This window comes from Podarcis raffonei, chromosome 5, assembly GCF_027172205.1.
Source record: "Podarcis raffonei isolate rPodRaf1 chromosome 5, rPodRaf1.pri, whole genome shotgun sequence".
NCBI classification, from domain to species: Eukaryota; Metazoa; Chordata; class Lepidosauria; order Squamata; family Lacertidae; genus Podarcis; species Podarcis raffonei.
The window spans coordinates 63,787,706-63,804,295 of record NC_070606.1 but is presented as its reverse complement, the minus strand read 5'-3'; the positions used below and the strand labels follow the sequence as shown (position 1 = coordinate 63,804,295).

Genomic DNA, 16,590 nt, shown 5'->3' with positions numbered 1-16,590 from the left:
GAATGACGTTTCTCCCCTGCAGCCTGGTGTACAAGAGGGTTTGAGTTGCCACGTAACTCTTGCAGAAGCAGACCTAACAGTTAGTTAGCAATGAGAAGGAAGGTCTGGTGTGGGTCCCAATTTTAGAAAGCTGTCCAGATATGTCAGCCTGTTCACTCACTTGGTTTTTACTTGGAAACCCCCTGGTGTTCACAATTATGAAGAATGCAAAACCACATTCCATTCTGCTTCCTGCACAGCTGGGTTCCATTGGAAATATTGCTAGCAGAATGTCTGGCAAATGCTTCTTCCTGCTCTCTTATTTCATGCATGACATTCCCTTGCACTAGGACATTATCTTAGTAGCAGCCCTACTAGGGACAAATGTAACCCAGTCCTCTGCTCTTAACTAGTACCACAATTTCCAGAGCTGTGTTAAATGATGCATGCCAACCCACCCATTTTCTAACATAGCTCACGTGAAATAGGATTGCCTTTGCTGAACATCTACACTGATCTATGGGTGGTCTCAATGAGGCAATGGTCTTTCCTCCATTGCAATACTTCAAAGGCTGTAGCTTAATGGTAGAGCATCTGCTTTGCCTGAAGAAAGTGTCTGGCTCAACCCCTGGCAGATTCAGGTAAGAATGGGAAAAGCTTCCTCTCTGAAATCCTGGAGAGCTGCTGCTAAAAGCACTGAGCTAAATGAACCAAAGGTCTGGCTCAGTATACAGCAGTTTTCTATGTATTTATGAAGGAACGTAGCCAGAAAATATTGTGCCAAAGCTGAAAATCCATGTAGATTCTTCAAAGTTCCTTGAGACTGGAACTTGACTGCATTCACACAGCAGTTTATGACATTTCCCTAACTGTTAATTTGAGCTTTCACGTGGCATTAAAAGCAAGCCCTTCTGGAAATCTACAGTGCAAGTATAGCACCCATCTCCATGTAATTTGCTTCCAGGGGGGAAAAAACAACCCTGCTTGCAAACAACATGGAAACAATCTATCAACTTGCTCTATGTTCCTGGAAGTGGCTTTTTCATTGTGTGGAAGTTCAAATATAATGCAGAAATTAACAATTAGGGTAATGGGGAAATGGAATAAACTGCTGTATGGATGCAGATTTAAGAGTCCCAGAGGCAGCTTGCTTGCCAGAAAAATCCATGTGCATTTTTTATTCCAGTGAAGCATTTTCCAATAGCTTTCCATCATAAGGAATCATTCTAAGGCATTGTTCCATGAAGGAAAACAAGGGCCAGCTCCAGATTTTTGTTGGCTCCAGGCAAGGATCCTGTATCTTGCTCCCCACTTGCCTGAGCCTCTGGCCCAAGTGCTGCCATTTTTTTGTGAGGCTCAGCAGTGGTGACCTCAATTGCCTCACGGAAAGAGGAAGGTGAGGCCAAAAGTGTCTCTCTCCAGGCCAGTGGGATGAGCACTGCAGAATGGCAAGACCAAGAACAGCTGTGACATTGCCATGGCAACTGGAATGCTCTCCACCACAGCTGCCATCTCCAGCTGGGAAGCTGGCCTGGTTGCCACGGTGACTGAGATGTGCCAAGGTAGTAACACAGCAGCAGGGGGACTTGTGGGAAGGAATTGCGCATGACGAAGCATGGAGGCCCAAAGGGAGCAGGAGCCAGGAAGGAGAGCCATGTGATTCCTGAGACTACGGGCAGCAGGTGGGGAAACAGGGAAGTAGCAACTCCCTTCATCTGAACTGAAGTGGCCCGGGGGTGAGCTCACCCTGACATCAGGATGTGCAGCATGCCCTATCTTGCTACTTTATCGCCTGCCTTAGACAACCTGCTCTTTTTGCCTTCAAACAGCTTAGTAAACTCATTCAGGCAACAGCTGCTGACTGGAGTGGCTCATAAATCCCAGCAGATGGCTAGCCAAGCTCAGGATGGGACAGAGAAAAACCCATTACATTTGAAGAAGTAAAAAAATGCCAACTTTTCAATGTCGGAGACTTCAGTTCCTATCAGCTCCAGCCATTATGGTAGTTACAGTCCAAAACATCTGGAGGGCATCAGGTTGCGGGGGAGGGGGAGGGGAGGAGCTGAATTCAAGCATGATTTTATTTGCCATTTACCAGTCCCCCAATGAACTTAATCTCTAATGTTACAGATTCCAACAGAACTTAAAAACACACACAGCTGTAACTGTGCATATTAACATATGCTAATATGACCAATTAGCATACTCAGTGATGCTGCTGATCAGCACTAAGGGAAAAATAAATCAAGGAAGGATGACCCCACACTTTTATTTTGCAGTCCCATTAAAACAAGTAACACAAAAGTTGGTATATGGTGACTCAAGACAACCTGCACTATGAGGGGGATACAGACAATAGATTGCACAATGCACATCTATACTTGCATCCCCCTGATCTGCAGTCACATCTGCATGTACAGTTTTCATTACCTGTGTGCAACAGACTTCAGTACTGACATATATGAATGGAAGGGAAATCTTTGGCTATGCCATTTTGGTGGCAGTGGCAGCATTCAGTGCAGCTTCATGAATACAGAACTCTGTATAAAAATCAGCACACCCACCCACCCTATGCCTATATAGGGTATATCCACTGAGGTGTTTGGGGCAAAATACATTGCCCAAGCAATCAAAGAATTATATTGGGTTTTCCTACTCAATATCTTACCAATATTGACTGGAAGAGCTGGAAGGCTCCACTGAGCCAAATGTAGATGTGAGAGTTGATTGTGGTGGATGTTCCATTAAATGTGTTGGCCACCACGAGGAAGGAATAAGGCCCAATGCTGAAAAATTCCCAGTCGTAGGCTCCCGAGGTAGGAATGGTCTGGTTGGTTTCAAAAAGGCCTGTCCTGGCGTTCCACCTGTATATGACACTGTCTATATTGTGGTTATTCCCTAAGGAAGAAAAAATGTCAGACGTCAAGGACTGACCTCAAGGTTTTTATCTGAAATGGAGAGTCAAGTGAGAGGGTTGTTGTTGTTGTCAAGCTGGAGGAAATGACTGTCTAGTTTTTGACCAGATAAAGAACCAAAAAGGGAACTAATAATTCAATTCACCTGAAAAGATTTCAAAAGACAATGGAATTTTTGCATGGGATAGAATCAGCTGCCTGAGGCCTGCCTAATGGCAAGGCTAGACTTGGAAGAGAGTAAGGCATTACATGAATGAGGAATAAAGAATTTGGTCAGCTAAGCATTAGATTTTAATCATAACCACTACCACCCTTTTTCTTTTTGCAAAAGCAAGTGAGGGGCCCAGTACAATTAGGACTGATTTAATAGCATTTACTTCCATATTGTCCCTGTTTACTTTATATTAAGGCTGAAACTATACATTTTAATTTTTCTTCCGACACAATACATTTTAGAAAAACAGTTCTTTCCATGGATTATGTTAACTGACTCCACTGGGTGGCAGCATATGGTCATTTCATGGGCACTCCAAATGATTTTGGATCCCAAAAAGCTTCCAGGAGGTTCTACTTTACAGTGGTACCTCGGGTTAAGTACTCAATTCGTTCCGGAGGTCCGTTCTTAACCTGAAATTGTTCTTAACCTGAAGCACCACTTTAGCTAATGGGGCCTCCTGCTGCCATTGCACCGCCGGAGCACAATTTCTGTTCTCATCCTGAAGCAAAGTTCTTAACCTGAGGTACTATTTCTGGGTTAGAGGAGTCTGTAACCTGAAGTGTATGTAACCTGAAGCGTATGTAACCCGAGGTACCACTGTAGTTTGGAGGCCAGGCTTGCAAGCCATGCTAAAGCCCAAGGCAATCATGTGAGTGTGCAGCCTCTGAGAGGTGATTGTGGTTTCTGTGCTCCTTCCCAATTGTGCTGCTGCACTGAGTTAAATGAAGCTCTAGTTGCCTTGATGTGTTGGGCAAACCCAAACCTGTGGTTTAGCTATGTTCAGGCTTTGGCTTTTTGGCTCATAGTTTGTGAAGTGCAAACCATACCAAGTGACAAACCATTCTGATGGTTTGGAGGAATGTTGCAGAATTTTAACCTAGATGCCTGAAATCTAAACTACCAGCCACGTTTTCATCCAAGGTTTAGCATACTGCTTGTGGGAAACTAAGAATCAGTTGTTTGTTCTCAGGCACAGCACCAGAGTCTGTCCTTGTGGGGGACCTGATAAGGCCCACACTCTAGCAGGGGACCCATTTCCCAGCTGAAAATACCTCACAAAGTTGCTATTCGTTATTGTGCAATTTTAGGCAGGGGGACAGAAACCACAAGGGGATGATTTTCAGCAGGAAAACAACATGGGGAAAATGGTTAAAAATAAATAAATGACAACGACAACGACATCCTGCCATGTTGCAATCTCACTATGGATTGAGGACCCCCAGGGTTGCTTTCATAAATCCAGGTTTTTTAAATCTCTCTCTTAACACTGCATAGGCCTTGACACACAAAGAAAGCATCCATTTGTTGCTGGGGTCTAAATATGTATAACCACATACTAAACATAGTACAGATGCAAATATGAAAAAGCTGGTGCAAAATGAAGCAGACACCCACTGTTTAAAAATGGTTTTAGCAATAGGAATTATTAATTTGAAGAGGACACAGTGAATTGCTCAGCAGCCTCTGAACCCTGGCAGGTGGGGGCGAAAGAGGAGTGCAACTCATTATTTCCCTGTTATAGACCCTACAAAAACTCTTGATTAGCACCACAAGGGAAGGCTGCAGTCAGTTGGACTGCTGATTGTAATAGCTACAGTGACAGCAGCTTCAGTGATCCCTTGCAGTATCTCTCTTGGTTGAAGAGTCACTTCTGGTGGAAGTCTCCTAAGAACACAAACCTAGATGGATGAGACCAAGGATCCACCTAATCCAGTATCCTGCTTTCCATAGTGGCCAACCAGATGCCTCCATGCAGTAGCTCTCCCCCGAGCAACAGTGATTTAGTGGAGACTGGCAGACCTATCCCTATACACATTCATTTAATCCCCTTTGAAAGTCATCTAAGATACAGTCATACCTTGGGTTACAGCCGCTTCAGGTTGCATTTTTTCGAGTTACGGACCGCTGAAACCCGGAAGTACTGGAACGGGTTACTTCCGGGTTTTGGCGGTTGCACATGCACAGAAGCACTAAATCGTGCTTTGCACATGCGCAGAAGCGCTAAATCGCAACCCGCACGTGCACAGACACACAGACGCGGGTTGCGAATGCTGTGGGTTGCAAACATGCATCCTGCACGGATCATGTTTGCAACCCCAGCATCCACTGTACTTGTCCTCTGTGTCTTGCAAGCAGGGCATAGACTAGATAGATAGATAGATAGATAGATAGATTAAATTAATCAAGGGCAGCTTTTCCCTCATCACGGCATTTCCATGCCAAAAGTTGCACCTGTTGACTTGATGCATGCCACACAGCTGTTAAGAGGAACAGAACATATGTAAGGAAAGCAGGTGCACGCCAGGTGGTTCTGGTTGTCCAATGGCAAAGGGAAGGGATTTTGCACATGCCAATTGGTGTCACTGTACATTGGCAACTAGATACCTTTTCTATGATTAGCCACTGCGAGGAAGGCCTCTCCATCAATGACGAATGCCTCCCAGTCTCGAGCACTGTATGTGTTGATCCTCTGGTACACAGTGAATTTCTCCTTTCTGTAGTTCCACTTGTAAATCACAGAAAACTCTTGACCCCTTTCATTTGCTTCAAAATTTGCCACTGCAAGGAAAATCTGAAAAACAAGAAGCTAGAACAGCTCAGTCTCTCTTCTTGCACAGAACAATCCATATATTCTGCGTGAAATCGTTACTAAGGTTACTGAGTTGTCCCACCCTCCATATTTTCCCAGTCTGGCCCCATCGGATTTCTTTCTTTTTCCAAAACTGAAATCTGCACTGAAAGGGCACAGATTTTCCAACATTTCATACATCCAAGCTGCTGTGATGGCAGAACTGAAAGCAGTACGAAAAGAGGACTTTTCCAGAAGTTTCCAATAGTTCTACGAACGTTGTCGATGGTGCATTCTATCAGAGGGGGCCTACCTTGAAGGCCTGTAAGCACAACAGGTTCTTTTCCAGAGAGGAAAAACTCTCAAAATGCGAAAATATGCTATCCTTCCCCCCACCCCACCCCAGACCACACATACTTTATTTGGAATATTTATTGGGCACACTCCATAAAATGCTCTCAGAATTTCCTACAATAAAATAGTGAAACCGCTACAGAAGCCATATTTCATAAATAGCAATAGAGCAAGACACAGCAGTGCAATGAAAGTCAGCTTAGAAAAGCTCTTGCACTTTGCCACCAAACATCTCTGGTATGAGATTCTTGGTCTGCTAAAGTCTTCTAGAACCGCCTGCTCCAAATCTCTTCTTCTAGAGCAAGTGTGGGGAACTTTTTCTGGCCAGAGGGCTGGATCTTTTCTCCACCCTGGCAGGCCAAAGTTGACCGGTGGGCAGGGCTGCCCACCTGCCCAACACCTGACATACTGATGTCATGTGATGTTTCCCTTTGAAGTATCATGGTTTGAAGAAACACGGGGGGGGGGGCGCATTTGAAAGCCTTGATCAAGGCACATGCTGACCATTTATCAGCTGATGGGTGGGTAGGAGTGCACTTTCAAACATAGCCCCCTCCATGCTTCAAACTGCAGAGTTCTGAAGGAAAAGCTCAAGCGGGAGTTGAAACTGATGGGTAGCTAGGAATACACCTTTCTCAATCAAAGGAATTCCTACCCTTGCTGGCCAAATGGTAAGGAGTCCCCCCATCCCTGTTCTAGATAAATAAGAACACCAGTATGGAGGTGGGGAGGAATTATATCTATATCCATTTCAATCTATATCTGTATATTTATTTGTGTTTGAAGGGGGAAATGTGTTGTGACCTTTATCAAAGTGCCTTGATTTGTCATGGTGTTGCAAGCCTACATAGTAGTAGTTCTTGGGGGCAGGTTATGACAGAGGAGAGAGAGAGAATTATCACTTTACAAATGTATTACGTGGGGCCTGGATCAGGTAAATTTAATCCGATCGGTCTGGATGACAGTAGATTCTTAATGGCTTAAGGTTCCAATTCAGTTGGGAGTTGACTGTCAGATGGGGGGTTAACTGCCAGTTAAGGAACTGGTAAGGGAGGTGTCAGAAAAAGACCAGAGAGAAAAGCTGATGGGAATAGTGGAGTATCCAGTAATACTGAAAATTAACTTACAATTTACCTTTTTTCCGATAGTAAAGAATTTCCAGGACTGGGCTTGGTAAGTGGGGATATTTTGGTATGCCACAAATTTCTCATCCGTCCATTTGTAGATGGCTGACCCTGGAGGAGTGTACCGATTAGCAGTAGCTGCAAAGAGTCCCACGTCAGGGATGACAAAGACCTCAATGCCCATGGTTTCAGAATTTGTAGCTAAACTCTGGTATTCTTCCAGATAGTCCAGTCTTTCTTCAACTATGAAATCAAATGGCATTAATAAGGGGATTCTGTAGGCAGAATGATCCAGCAGAATTAGCATTCCTGAAATGATTTATCTTCTCCTCCTCACCCCTTCTGTGACCCTCTTCCTTGGGCCTGAATTCCCCTCTCATTCCTTCTGGTTTCCCTTACTCCTGATCCTATTCAAACTTACCTTTCACATTTAGATCTAGCTTCTCTGCTCAGATGCCTATAAGCCAGTTTAAACATGGTGGCTCAGCATGTTTGCGCTTCTATCTCATTGACATCTATACTGCCTTGGTCATGTACACACAATAGAAGATGGCAGGATCCCCAAGGAACTGGCTTCAGGCACCAGGCCTGCTGGCAGACCAACCCTGCATTACAAAGATGTCTGGAAACATGATGTGAAGGCTGGCAACATTAACTCCACCGTGAAAGAATCCCTCACAGATGACCACAGCACCTGGAGACAGGCAGTCAGGTTGTGCAACCACAGAAGTGACCAGAAGAGGAATGACTGCTTGGAGGAGCGCAGAAAGAAGAAATGCCATGCTTTACCTGCACCAGCACAACCGAACACCCTCATCTGCCCCAGCTGCAACAAAACATGTCTTTCCCATTTTGGTCTCTACTGCCACAGCAGGTGCTGTAATTCCCCAAAGGTTTGACTTCACCCCCAAAGGCACACTCCTGCATTGTCTCCCGAGACAGACGGAGGCCAACCAATTTGTTATTTATTGTTTGTAAGCCGATTTGAGATTCATTTGAATGAAAGGCGGAACAGAAATACAACCAATCAATCGGTACCCAGAGAGGCTTACCTTCTAGCAAGGAAATCCATTTATCCCCGTTGCATATAAATAGCCCTTTCTGAGCAGCATTAAACCAGAACTGACCACTTTCACTTTTGGTACAGGGAGGGTGAGACCCCAAAGTCACCTTCATGTCTGCTTCTGAATGATAACAGTTAAAAAAACACACACAAGCAAATTAGCAGCAAATAAATACTTGCTCTGGCACTACGAGAAATGCAATTATAGATATCAATACGCAACTGCACTGGATTATGTGAGATAATGCTTGGCTACAAACATGTTTTTCTCTGTGTTCATTTGCTGCTGGACAAGTATGGTCTTTGATTTTTAGGGGGGGGCAATTCGAGAATGAGTTATAAACAGTGAATGGCCTTTTAGGCTTCCTCCATGTGAATAGTTCACTTTTTGAATAATAAAAATTATATGTTATGTGGGGGTGGGTGGTGTCAGGATTTTAGAGATGCTTAGGTGGGGCATGGCCAAAAAAAAGGTTGGGAACCACTGGTCTAGCACATGAAGTCACCAAATAAGCCATGGTAAAGACAGGCTGCTGGGTTCACACATAACACCAAGCTATAGTTAAAACAAACCAAGATTCATAAGCAAAACAACAAACCATCACTTCAGATTGTGGTTTTGTTGGCAATAAACAAGCCATGGTGGTGTGTGATAACAACCAAATCTTCTGCAAAGGAACAGTTCATCCAGAAGCACTCTGGGTATAATGTTTTATTACGCCATAAACTAAGCAATGACAGTTGGCTTAATTAGGAGCTTGCACTGTGGAACTGTTGTTGAAAATTCCCCTTGGGAATTTTCGTATGAAATCCCACAGTCCCATTTTGTCCCTCGTAGCTCTTTAACATCTTTACATAAAACCACTTGGAGAGTTCATCTGAGGATTCAGAATTAAATGTCACCAGTGGGCTGATAACACTCAATTATATCTCTTCAGCAACCTTGACCACTGGCCATGGTGGCTGAGGCAGATGGGAATCATAATCTTCTACAGTGTATACAATTTCTTCTCCCATATATACACACTACTGGAGGGTAAGATTTGCAGGAGAGGCTCTGCTCCAAGACTTGCCAGCCTCCGAAGTCAGGCAGGTAGGGATAAGGAGCAGGGCCTTCTCTGTGGTGACACCTTTCCACTAGTAAATGGCAAATCAGACATATGTTGCTGTCATCAAAGTATAAGCAAGAAATATTGTTTTGCATTTGATAACAGAAACACTGTACCATGTTTTTATTTATTAACAACATTTGTCCTAAGATACAAAATTTTCTGGGTGGCTTAAAGCAATATATTATGTATATCAGTGAAAAGGTCCACAAGGAAGAAAGGTTCATTAACTGCAAGGAATCAATCTCACAATTTTATTGAAGGGGGAAACGAAACAGAATAGTATTAGATGACAAAAGTGAAACGTACCCTTCTGCTGCTGCAAGTCAATCAGCCCAGATCTGCTCTAACTCCAGGCTCTCTCTCTGCACTTGGAAGGGTTACCAGCTTGTTCTCCTCTATAGTTTCCTAATGCAAGTTGTTGGAAGCACTTCAAAACCTATTTTGTTTGTTTTACTGACCGTAAGGGTATTTCAGCAGCCCATTGCCCGCTGGTTTCACGGGGAGATCCTGCAGAATTTTAGGGATGGAGAGCACTGCTAGATTAAAGTTCATGCCAGTGCACATCCTTGAGGTAGCATCAGATCCTGGCAACAGGACCAGCTGCCTTAGCAAGCCCTGAAAAGAGAGGAAGACAGACTAGGGAATGAAATCAATCAGGGTTGTTGGAAGACCATGGTTGGTATGTTTACAACATTGATTTTCTTTCTTTCTTTCTTTGTTCAGTTGATGACGTGGCTTAAGCCCATTTGAAAAATCATGGGCCCCAATTTTCATATGTGTGGGGAGCAATTGTGACTCATCAGTGACAGGGGAAAACTACCTTTCAGGTGCTCAGGGGCAGCCTCTTCATATTGCTCTATGTGTTAGTGGGCTATTGAATGTGCCATTGAACATTGATTCCAGGGCTGAGCTCAGAGGTTCTGCTCAAAATAAGTTCTGTGCTGCTGGCCTTTATTCTTTATTCACAAGAGCAACTTCTCACCAATGTGTACACGATGGGTGAACATGTATGATATATGACCAATAATTCTTTGACTAATCTGTCCTTTTACTATCCACATTAACGTTGAGGGTAATAGGGAACACGAGATAAATTATGACACTTTCATGTTATGTTGACCTTGTTGAAAGTGTATGGCTGAATTATACACCACAGTGTAGATGCAGATCAAAGCAACATTTCATGCACAAACATACTAGGTCTTCATGGAATGCTGGATATTAAGGAGCACTTGCCTTTCAAACAACAGTATACTACCCCATGTTAACATTGGTTTGTTATAAAACACTTCTGCAATGGTTACCCTGCCACTTTGATAGGGATTAAACTGTTACTGAAGCTAATGTGGAAATAAGCTTCTACTGGTGGAGGAAAACCCACACCCTGTAATCTAAGAAAACTTACTATTCCATATTTTCTTGAACTAAGGATCGAGCTATACATTATTTAACATAGATATGTAACAAAAACCTGCTGGGCTGGCTGCTTGTCCAAGGAGGGAGATTAGGAAAAAAGCATGCATGTGCAGTAGTTGTAAGAGTGTGGTGAGTATTTTCCTTCACTTCCAATAGGCTTCACTTCAAATAAGGGAATGACTATTCAACCGTGGAGTATAATGTCCTCAGGGGCACATTTAGAAGCAGTGAGCTGGCAGAAACAGAGGTGCTAGGAGTGGAGGCAGATCCACTTGGGCAAATGGGACACTGTCCCACCAGCCTCAATCTGCATTCAGCTAGCCCCCACCTGCCCTGCCTTCTTTCTTACTCTGGCTCTGGCTGTCAAGTTCCTCCTCCTCCTCCTCTTCCTCAGAGCTGCCCCCTTTGGAACTCAGCAGGGAGAAGAGTTGGCTCTGCCCATCAGTGGCTCTGCCTCTATCTACTGTTGGCAACTATGACTTCTGAGTCTTCCTGAGAAGTGAGCATGTGAAATCTAATTCAGAAAGGGGAGCAAGAGACAAAATTCCCTGGACTTTCAGATGGTGTCCCTGCATGCTACGTGTCTGGCACCCAATTTGCCTAGAACAGGTGTGGGGAACCTCTGAACCTCCAGATGTTGCTGAACTCCCATAATCCTTTGTCATTGACCACAATGGCTGGGTTGACAGCTGTAGTTCAGCAGCATGTGGAAGCCCAAAGGATTCCCACACCTGGTCTAGAATTACTTCTTCCCCTATGCCTCTCATTCATCTATAAGTCTTTTGGGACAGTAACTGGATCCTTTTTATGGCTTTCCTGCACTAGTTTCTCTCTCTAAATTTACTCTCAGCATCTCAGAAACAATTTGCCAGACCCCCCATCTTCCAATTATCCCCTTAGAGCCAGTTCTAGCACTCCCCCAATACACCTCTTTCAGCCACCCATCCTGAGCACACACCCACACCCTCGGTGCAAATAGTTTGGCTTTTCACTCTCTTTAAGTTTGAGATGTACGCTTCAGGCTGTTTTGTCATAATCTGAATTTAATAAATCATTTGTAAGTGCGAGATGAAGATCAGCATAAATCACTTCAGCTAATGTCTTCTTCATTTCCTGTTTGTTCTACCTGATCTTGCAAAGACTCTTTTTGACTACAATGGAAAGCATTTCAAGAAAACATTATTTTTTTTAAAAAAATGAACGATTGTTGACCTTTAACCATCGCAAAACATTAAGAAAGGGATAGGTGGTTTTGTCGCAAAGATGTACTCAGAAACAAATCACGTTTTCTGGGATGCAAAAGTGTGGGAGTTTTGGCAGTCAAACCTAACAATGCTAGTATCTATGCTAGTTAGTAAATGAAGGGGTTAAGGACCACAGAGCTGTAAATTCCTAGAGAAGGCACACTCACAATGACTTGTTACATTTGTGTGTGTGGATTCACAGTGCTCTGAGCCTCGTTTCGATATACTGTGTCCGTTCTGTAGGTTTTGTAACTTGAACCAACCAAATGGAACACATCTCATAGCCAAAAAAACCCTCCTTAATGCAGGAAAACCAGAGCATTCCCAACAGCCCCTGCTTGAAAACCTGCTGGGATAGTTAACCACCCCTCTAGGTATCTCTCCAGTTTTTAAACTAATGTGGCTGATAGGCCATTTTCAGGCACAATTCAAAGTGGTGATGCTTCCCTTTTAAACCCCTAAATAGTCTGGGGCCCAGATATCTGGAAAATGGTTTTCTTTTATATGAACCTGTATGATTGCTAAGGTGATAATTGGAGGCCCCTGCTTAAAATTAGGGATGGCCAAATACATCAATTTCATTATCTCATTTGTCCAGTTTTAAGTTCAGTTCTCCATATTTCTACATCAGCTTGTGATTATTACTTTCTAAAGTCGCCCTGAAAACATAGCAGCATTTTAGTGCAAATTTCTCCTAAATACACATTTTGTATGCAGTTTTGCCTAATATACACATTTTTGCAAAGCATTTTCACCTATGCATTTTTGTATGCTACTGAAATATGAATTTATATGCACAATTTGCCCTGGTATGTGCATTTTTGTACATATTACTTGCCTGGAGAACTGTGCTGCAAAATCTGGAGAAGCGTGAATTAGGTAATTCTACATTTAAATGCAAGCTGAATCAAATTTCTCTCCCATCCCTACTTAAAAATCCCTCTGCCTTCTGAAATGAGGTTGGTGATGACAGAAGAAAGAGGTCCCACCCCTTTCCCTGGTCCTTCTGGCAGCCCACACATCGTATGTTCTCCCCAGAGAGCCTTGCCTGGTACTGAATTAGATGTCCTTCCCGCAGCAGACATTTTTATTTAGTCAGCCTTTCCAACATGGCAGCTGGTTTTAATCCAATAAATTTTATTGGTTGCTGCTAGTTTTTATTACTCTCTTTAGGTTTTTTACAGTTCCATCATTGTTAAGTGATATCTATAGCTATCTGAAATTGTTTTAACGACTATTACCCTGGAAGTTTTGTTAATCTGCAAGTGGCATAGACATTTTGAAAAATAATAATAATAATAAAATCCCCACAGATGGCTGGATTATTAGTGTTCCACCGGGTTTCTCATTGTTTCGGTATATCTGTGTTCTCTTCAGATATCACATGGACCAGAGATGAATGAAAGTGTTGGTTCTGGCTTCTCTCCATTTCTTGTTTTTCCAGTCTTCATTTCTCCACATATAGCACACATTTGCATTTTTTTAAAAAGTCCTAATGAAAATTCGGTAACATTTTACTGCACATTTCTCCTAATATGCACATTGTTTTATGCAATTTTTTCCTCATATACACATTTATTTCAAAGCGATTTCTGTAATATAATGCACTTTCATATATTTTTCTCACCAATACATGTATTTATATGCACACTTTAACTTAGTATAAGCATTTTGTGCCCATTACTTGGCTGGAGAACTGTAATGCAAAAAACTGGAGAAGTGTGAATTTCAAAGGGTGGCTGTGTTCCATTTCACATTTTGTTTTGGAAAATTTCTGCAAGTTTGCCTTGAAATGGTAACTGAATCCAATTTCTGTCCCATCCCTACTCTTGACTCATCTTTCTTGCCCTAGAAGTTTCTGTGTCTTTCTCCCTGTGATTTTTGCTATGAAAATCTTTGGCTATCAGATTGGCTTTCCTTTGGCTTTGTAGCCTTATTATCAGCTTTTATCTTGTACATAATTTGTGGGCATGGAACACTCAGATCATCCTCCCCAAAGGCTGAGTTATCTTGAACCAGGCGCTTCTCTGCTCCTGTCGGCTTCTTTTCACAAGTTAGTTTTAAAAGAAGGGAAAATAGAATTTTATCTCTCACTCAATCGTGTCTCCCAGTCCCAGCCACACACGGTATTATGTATCTGTTGCAATGTCTGCTCATGAAAGCCTACTGATCTATCTGAGAAAATGGCTAAAAATTATCGCCAGCAACCCAGAAATGAACAGAAGCTGTTCCATGTATGCATCTGCTGTTTATCTGGAAAGGCTACAAGAGAGAGGGAAAGCCAAAGCATTCCTAGCAGATTAGTACCACGGCTTCCATCAGTGTGATTCCCTCAGGGTCTGTTCTGAAGTTGGTTTGATCTTTATGCAGAGCTTTGCATACTCCAGAGTTTTATGAGGCCTGCACAGAACATGGCTGATGAATGTCACAGAAACTCTTACCACAGACCACTTTTTATCAATATCTCACCTCACAGCCTACATAAAATTGTCACATCCTCTGCCCAGTGGCGTAGCGTGGGTTGTCAGCACCCGGGGCAAGGCAAGTAATTTGCGCCCTCTAACCCGTGGATTTGCGCCCCCTAACCCTAACCCCCAGATGTTGCGCCCGGTGCGGCCGCACCCCCCTGCACCCCCCACGCTACTCCACTGCCCCTGCCTCAGGGTACCTGTGTTGGCTTGAAAAGCAGTGAAGGCTGGCCCTCTGGGGCAAATGGGGCACTGACCCACCAACCTCAGTCTGCCTTCAGCCACCCCACCTGTCTGCCTTCTTATTTACAAATAGTCTAGAGCAGCCTTTCTCAGCCTGTGGGTCCCCAGATGTTGTTGGACTACAACTCCCATCATCCCAGAGCTCTAGCCTTGCTAACTAGGGGTGATGGGAGTTGCAGTCCAACAACATCTGGGGACCCACAGGTTGAGAAAGGCTGGTCTAGAGGGTGGCACCAGAGGCGGAGGAGGGGGGGGTGCAGTGGGTGTGGGCCGCCTCGGGTGTCAACACTGATGGGGGTGACAAAATGGTGGGCAGCACTCACCGTGGGGCCTGCAGCATGCCCGAGTCATGCGTTTCTCCTGGAAGAGACACGGTGGCACATTCTCCGTGCGACCCAAACGGTCCACCCGCTGCCTCCTCTCCAGCTGTAGGGTGGCTGACTGGGAGGAGGCAGGCAAACTCCAGAGGCCCCATGGTGCACCCCACCCCTATGGGCAGATTGCCCCGTCCTCACCCCGCCACTATGGGTTGATCGCCTCGCCCTCACCCTGCCCCTATGCTTCCTCCGCCACTGGGTGGCACTGCCTGTCCCCTTCCTTCTCATGAGTCTCAGCATTGCCCCTCAGCCAGAAGAAAGACGGGGACAAAAATAGAATCAGTTGGCTCTGCCTCTCATTGGTTCTGGCTCCACCCACTGTTGACCTTCCTGCCTTCTGGCCCACCAATCCCAATAGCCACCAGCCAGCACTGCTGAAGAGGGTTCCGAGTCAGATGATGCAGTAGTCCCCGTCCCTTCAACACTGCCTTGGCCTGACAACATGGCTCCTCCAGTATCCTCAGAGTTTGACTTCGCCTGCAGTGTCTCTTGCTCCACCATTACACAGGAACATGTAACTGCAGAACAGGCCCCAGGTATGTTAAGTGTCAGCCAGAAAAGAAAAACAGAAAACTAGGGGAGTGGAATGCCCTGCTTGGTGATAATGGCTGGCTGAAACAGAAGCATTCCTGTTAGGAAGAACATAGAAAACTGACTCATGCAGATCCAGACCCTCAGTCCATCTGCCTCAGCGTTATTTCTATCGGTGGCTATCAATAGTTAACTAATACTCAGTAGGAGAATTAATCCTCCTTCTTGGAAGAGCCAGGGATTGAACCTGGGACTTTCTGCAAGTTAAACACGTGCTCTACCACTGAGCTTTGGCCCTTCCCATTGCTAGAAGGATGGGTATGCTGCAACATTTTGTTGCAGTCTCTACTTATCTCTATACTATACTTAAATTGGTCATCTTCCTCAGAGAATCAAGGGAACTGTATTTCCATAAGGGGGGAGCTAGGAATCTCAAACAAGGAATTCTCAGTATCTTGCCAAGCTATAATTCTCAAAATGGTTTGGGGGTACCAATGAAAGTTAAAGTGATATTAAACGGGCATGCATTGATAATGCACATCTCCATCCCCATGTATGGCAGAGTCAGCCCATTGTATGCTGAATGGCTATGATAATCTCTTCAACACAAATAATGTACTCACAGTGAAGAAACCTTTTCTTCTCCTTCTGCTCCCTACATAAAACCGGGATCCTGTCACAGTCAAAGATGTGGGGAAAACAGCATCTGTAATCCTAAGGTGAATAAAAAAGGAAAGGACATATGTATCCAGACAGTTAAGTCATCATCACTGGTAACAGCAGAGGTAAACAGACTTACACCTTCCATCTGGCCTCTTGATGTGTGCATTCATACATCAAGGGTTGGGAAACCTGAAGTCCATGGGCCTATTGTGGCCCCTGAGACTCTCCCCAGGTCAGAATCCTTCTCAGCCACACCTTCTAATGGCCCTACTTCACAATCTCCTTGATTTCTTTTGCCTGGCTGGAATGTCCTTG

The 16,590-nt window shown here is 44.1% G+C and overlaps 1 protein-coding gene across 1 annotated transcript in view; it reads right to left on the bottom strand.

Moving 5' to 3' along the window:
* Positions 1 to 16,590, bottom strand: part of TSPEAR (thrombospondin type laminin G domain and EAR repeats) — a 36,669-nt gene that overhangs the window by 5,805 nt on the left and 14,274 nt on the right. Inside the window, exons 4-9 of the mRNA XM_053389821.1 lie at positions 16,236 to 16,326; positions 9,792 to 9,948; positions 8,211 to 8,342; positions 7,169 to 7,401; positions 5,497 to 5,683; positions 2,648 to 2,877 (exon numbers count right to left, since the gene is read on the bottom strand). Of these exons, the coding sequence (XP_053245796.1) occupies positions 2,648 to 2,877; positions 5,497 to 5,683; positions 7,169 to 7,401; positions 8,211 to 8,342; positions 9,792 to 9,948; positions 16,236 to 16,326 (1,030 nt within the window). The remainder of the gene's footprint in view (positions 1 to 2,647; positions 2,878 to 5,496; positions 5,684 to 7,168; positions 7,402 to 8,210; positions 8,343 to 9,791; positions 9,949 to 16,235; positions 16,327 to 16,590) is intronic.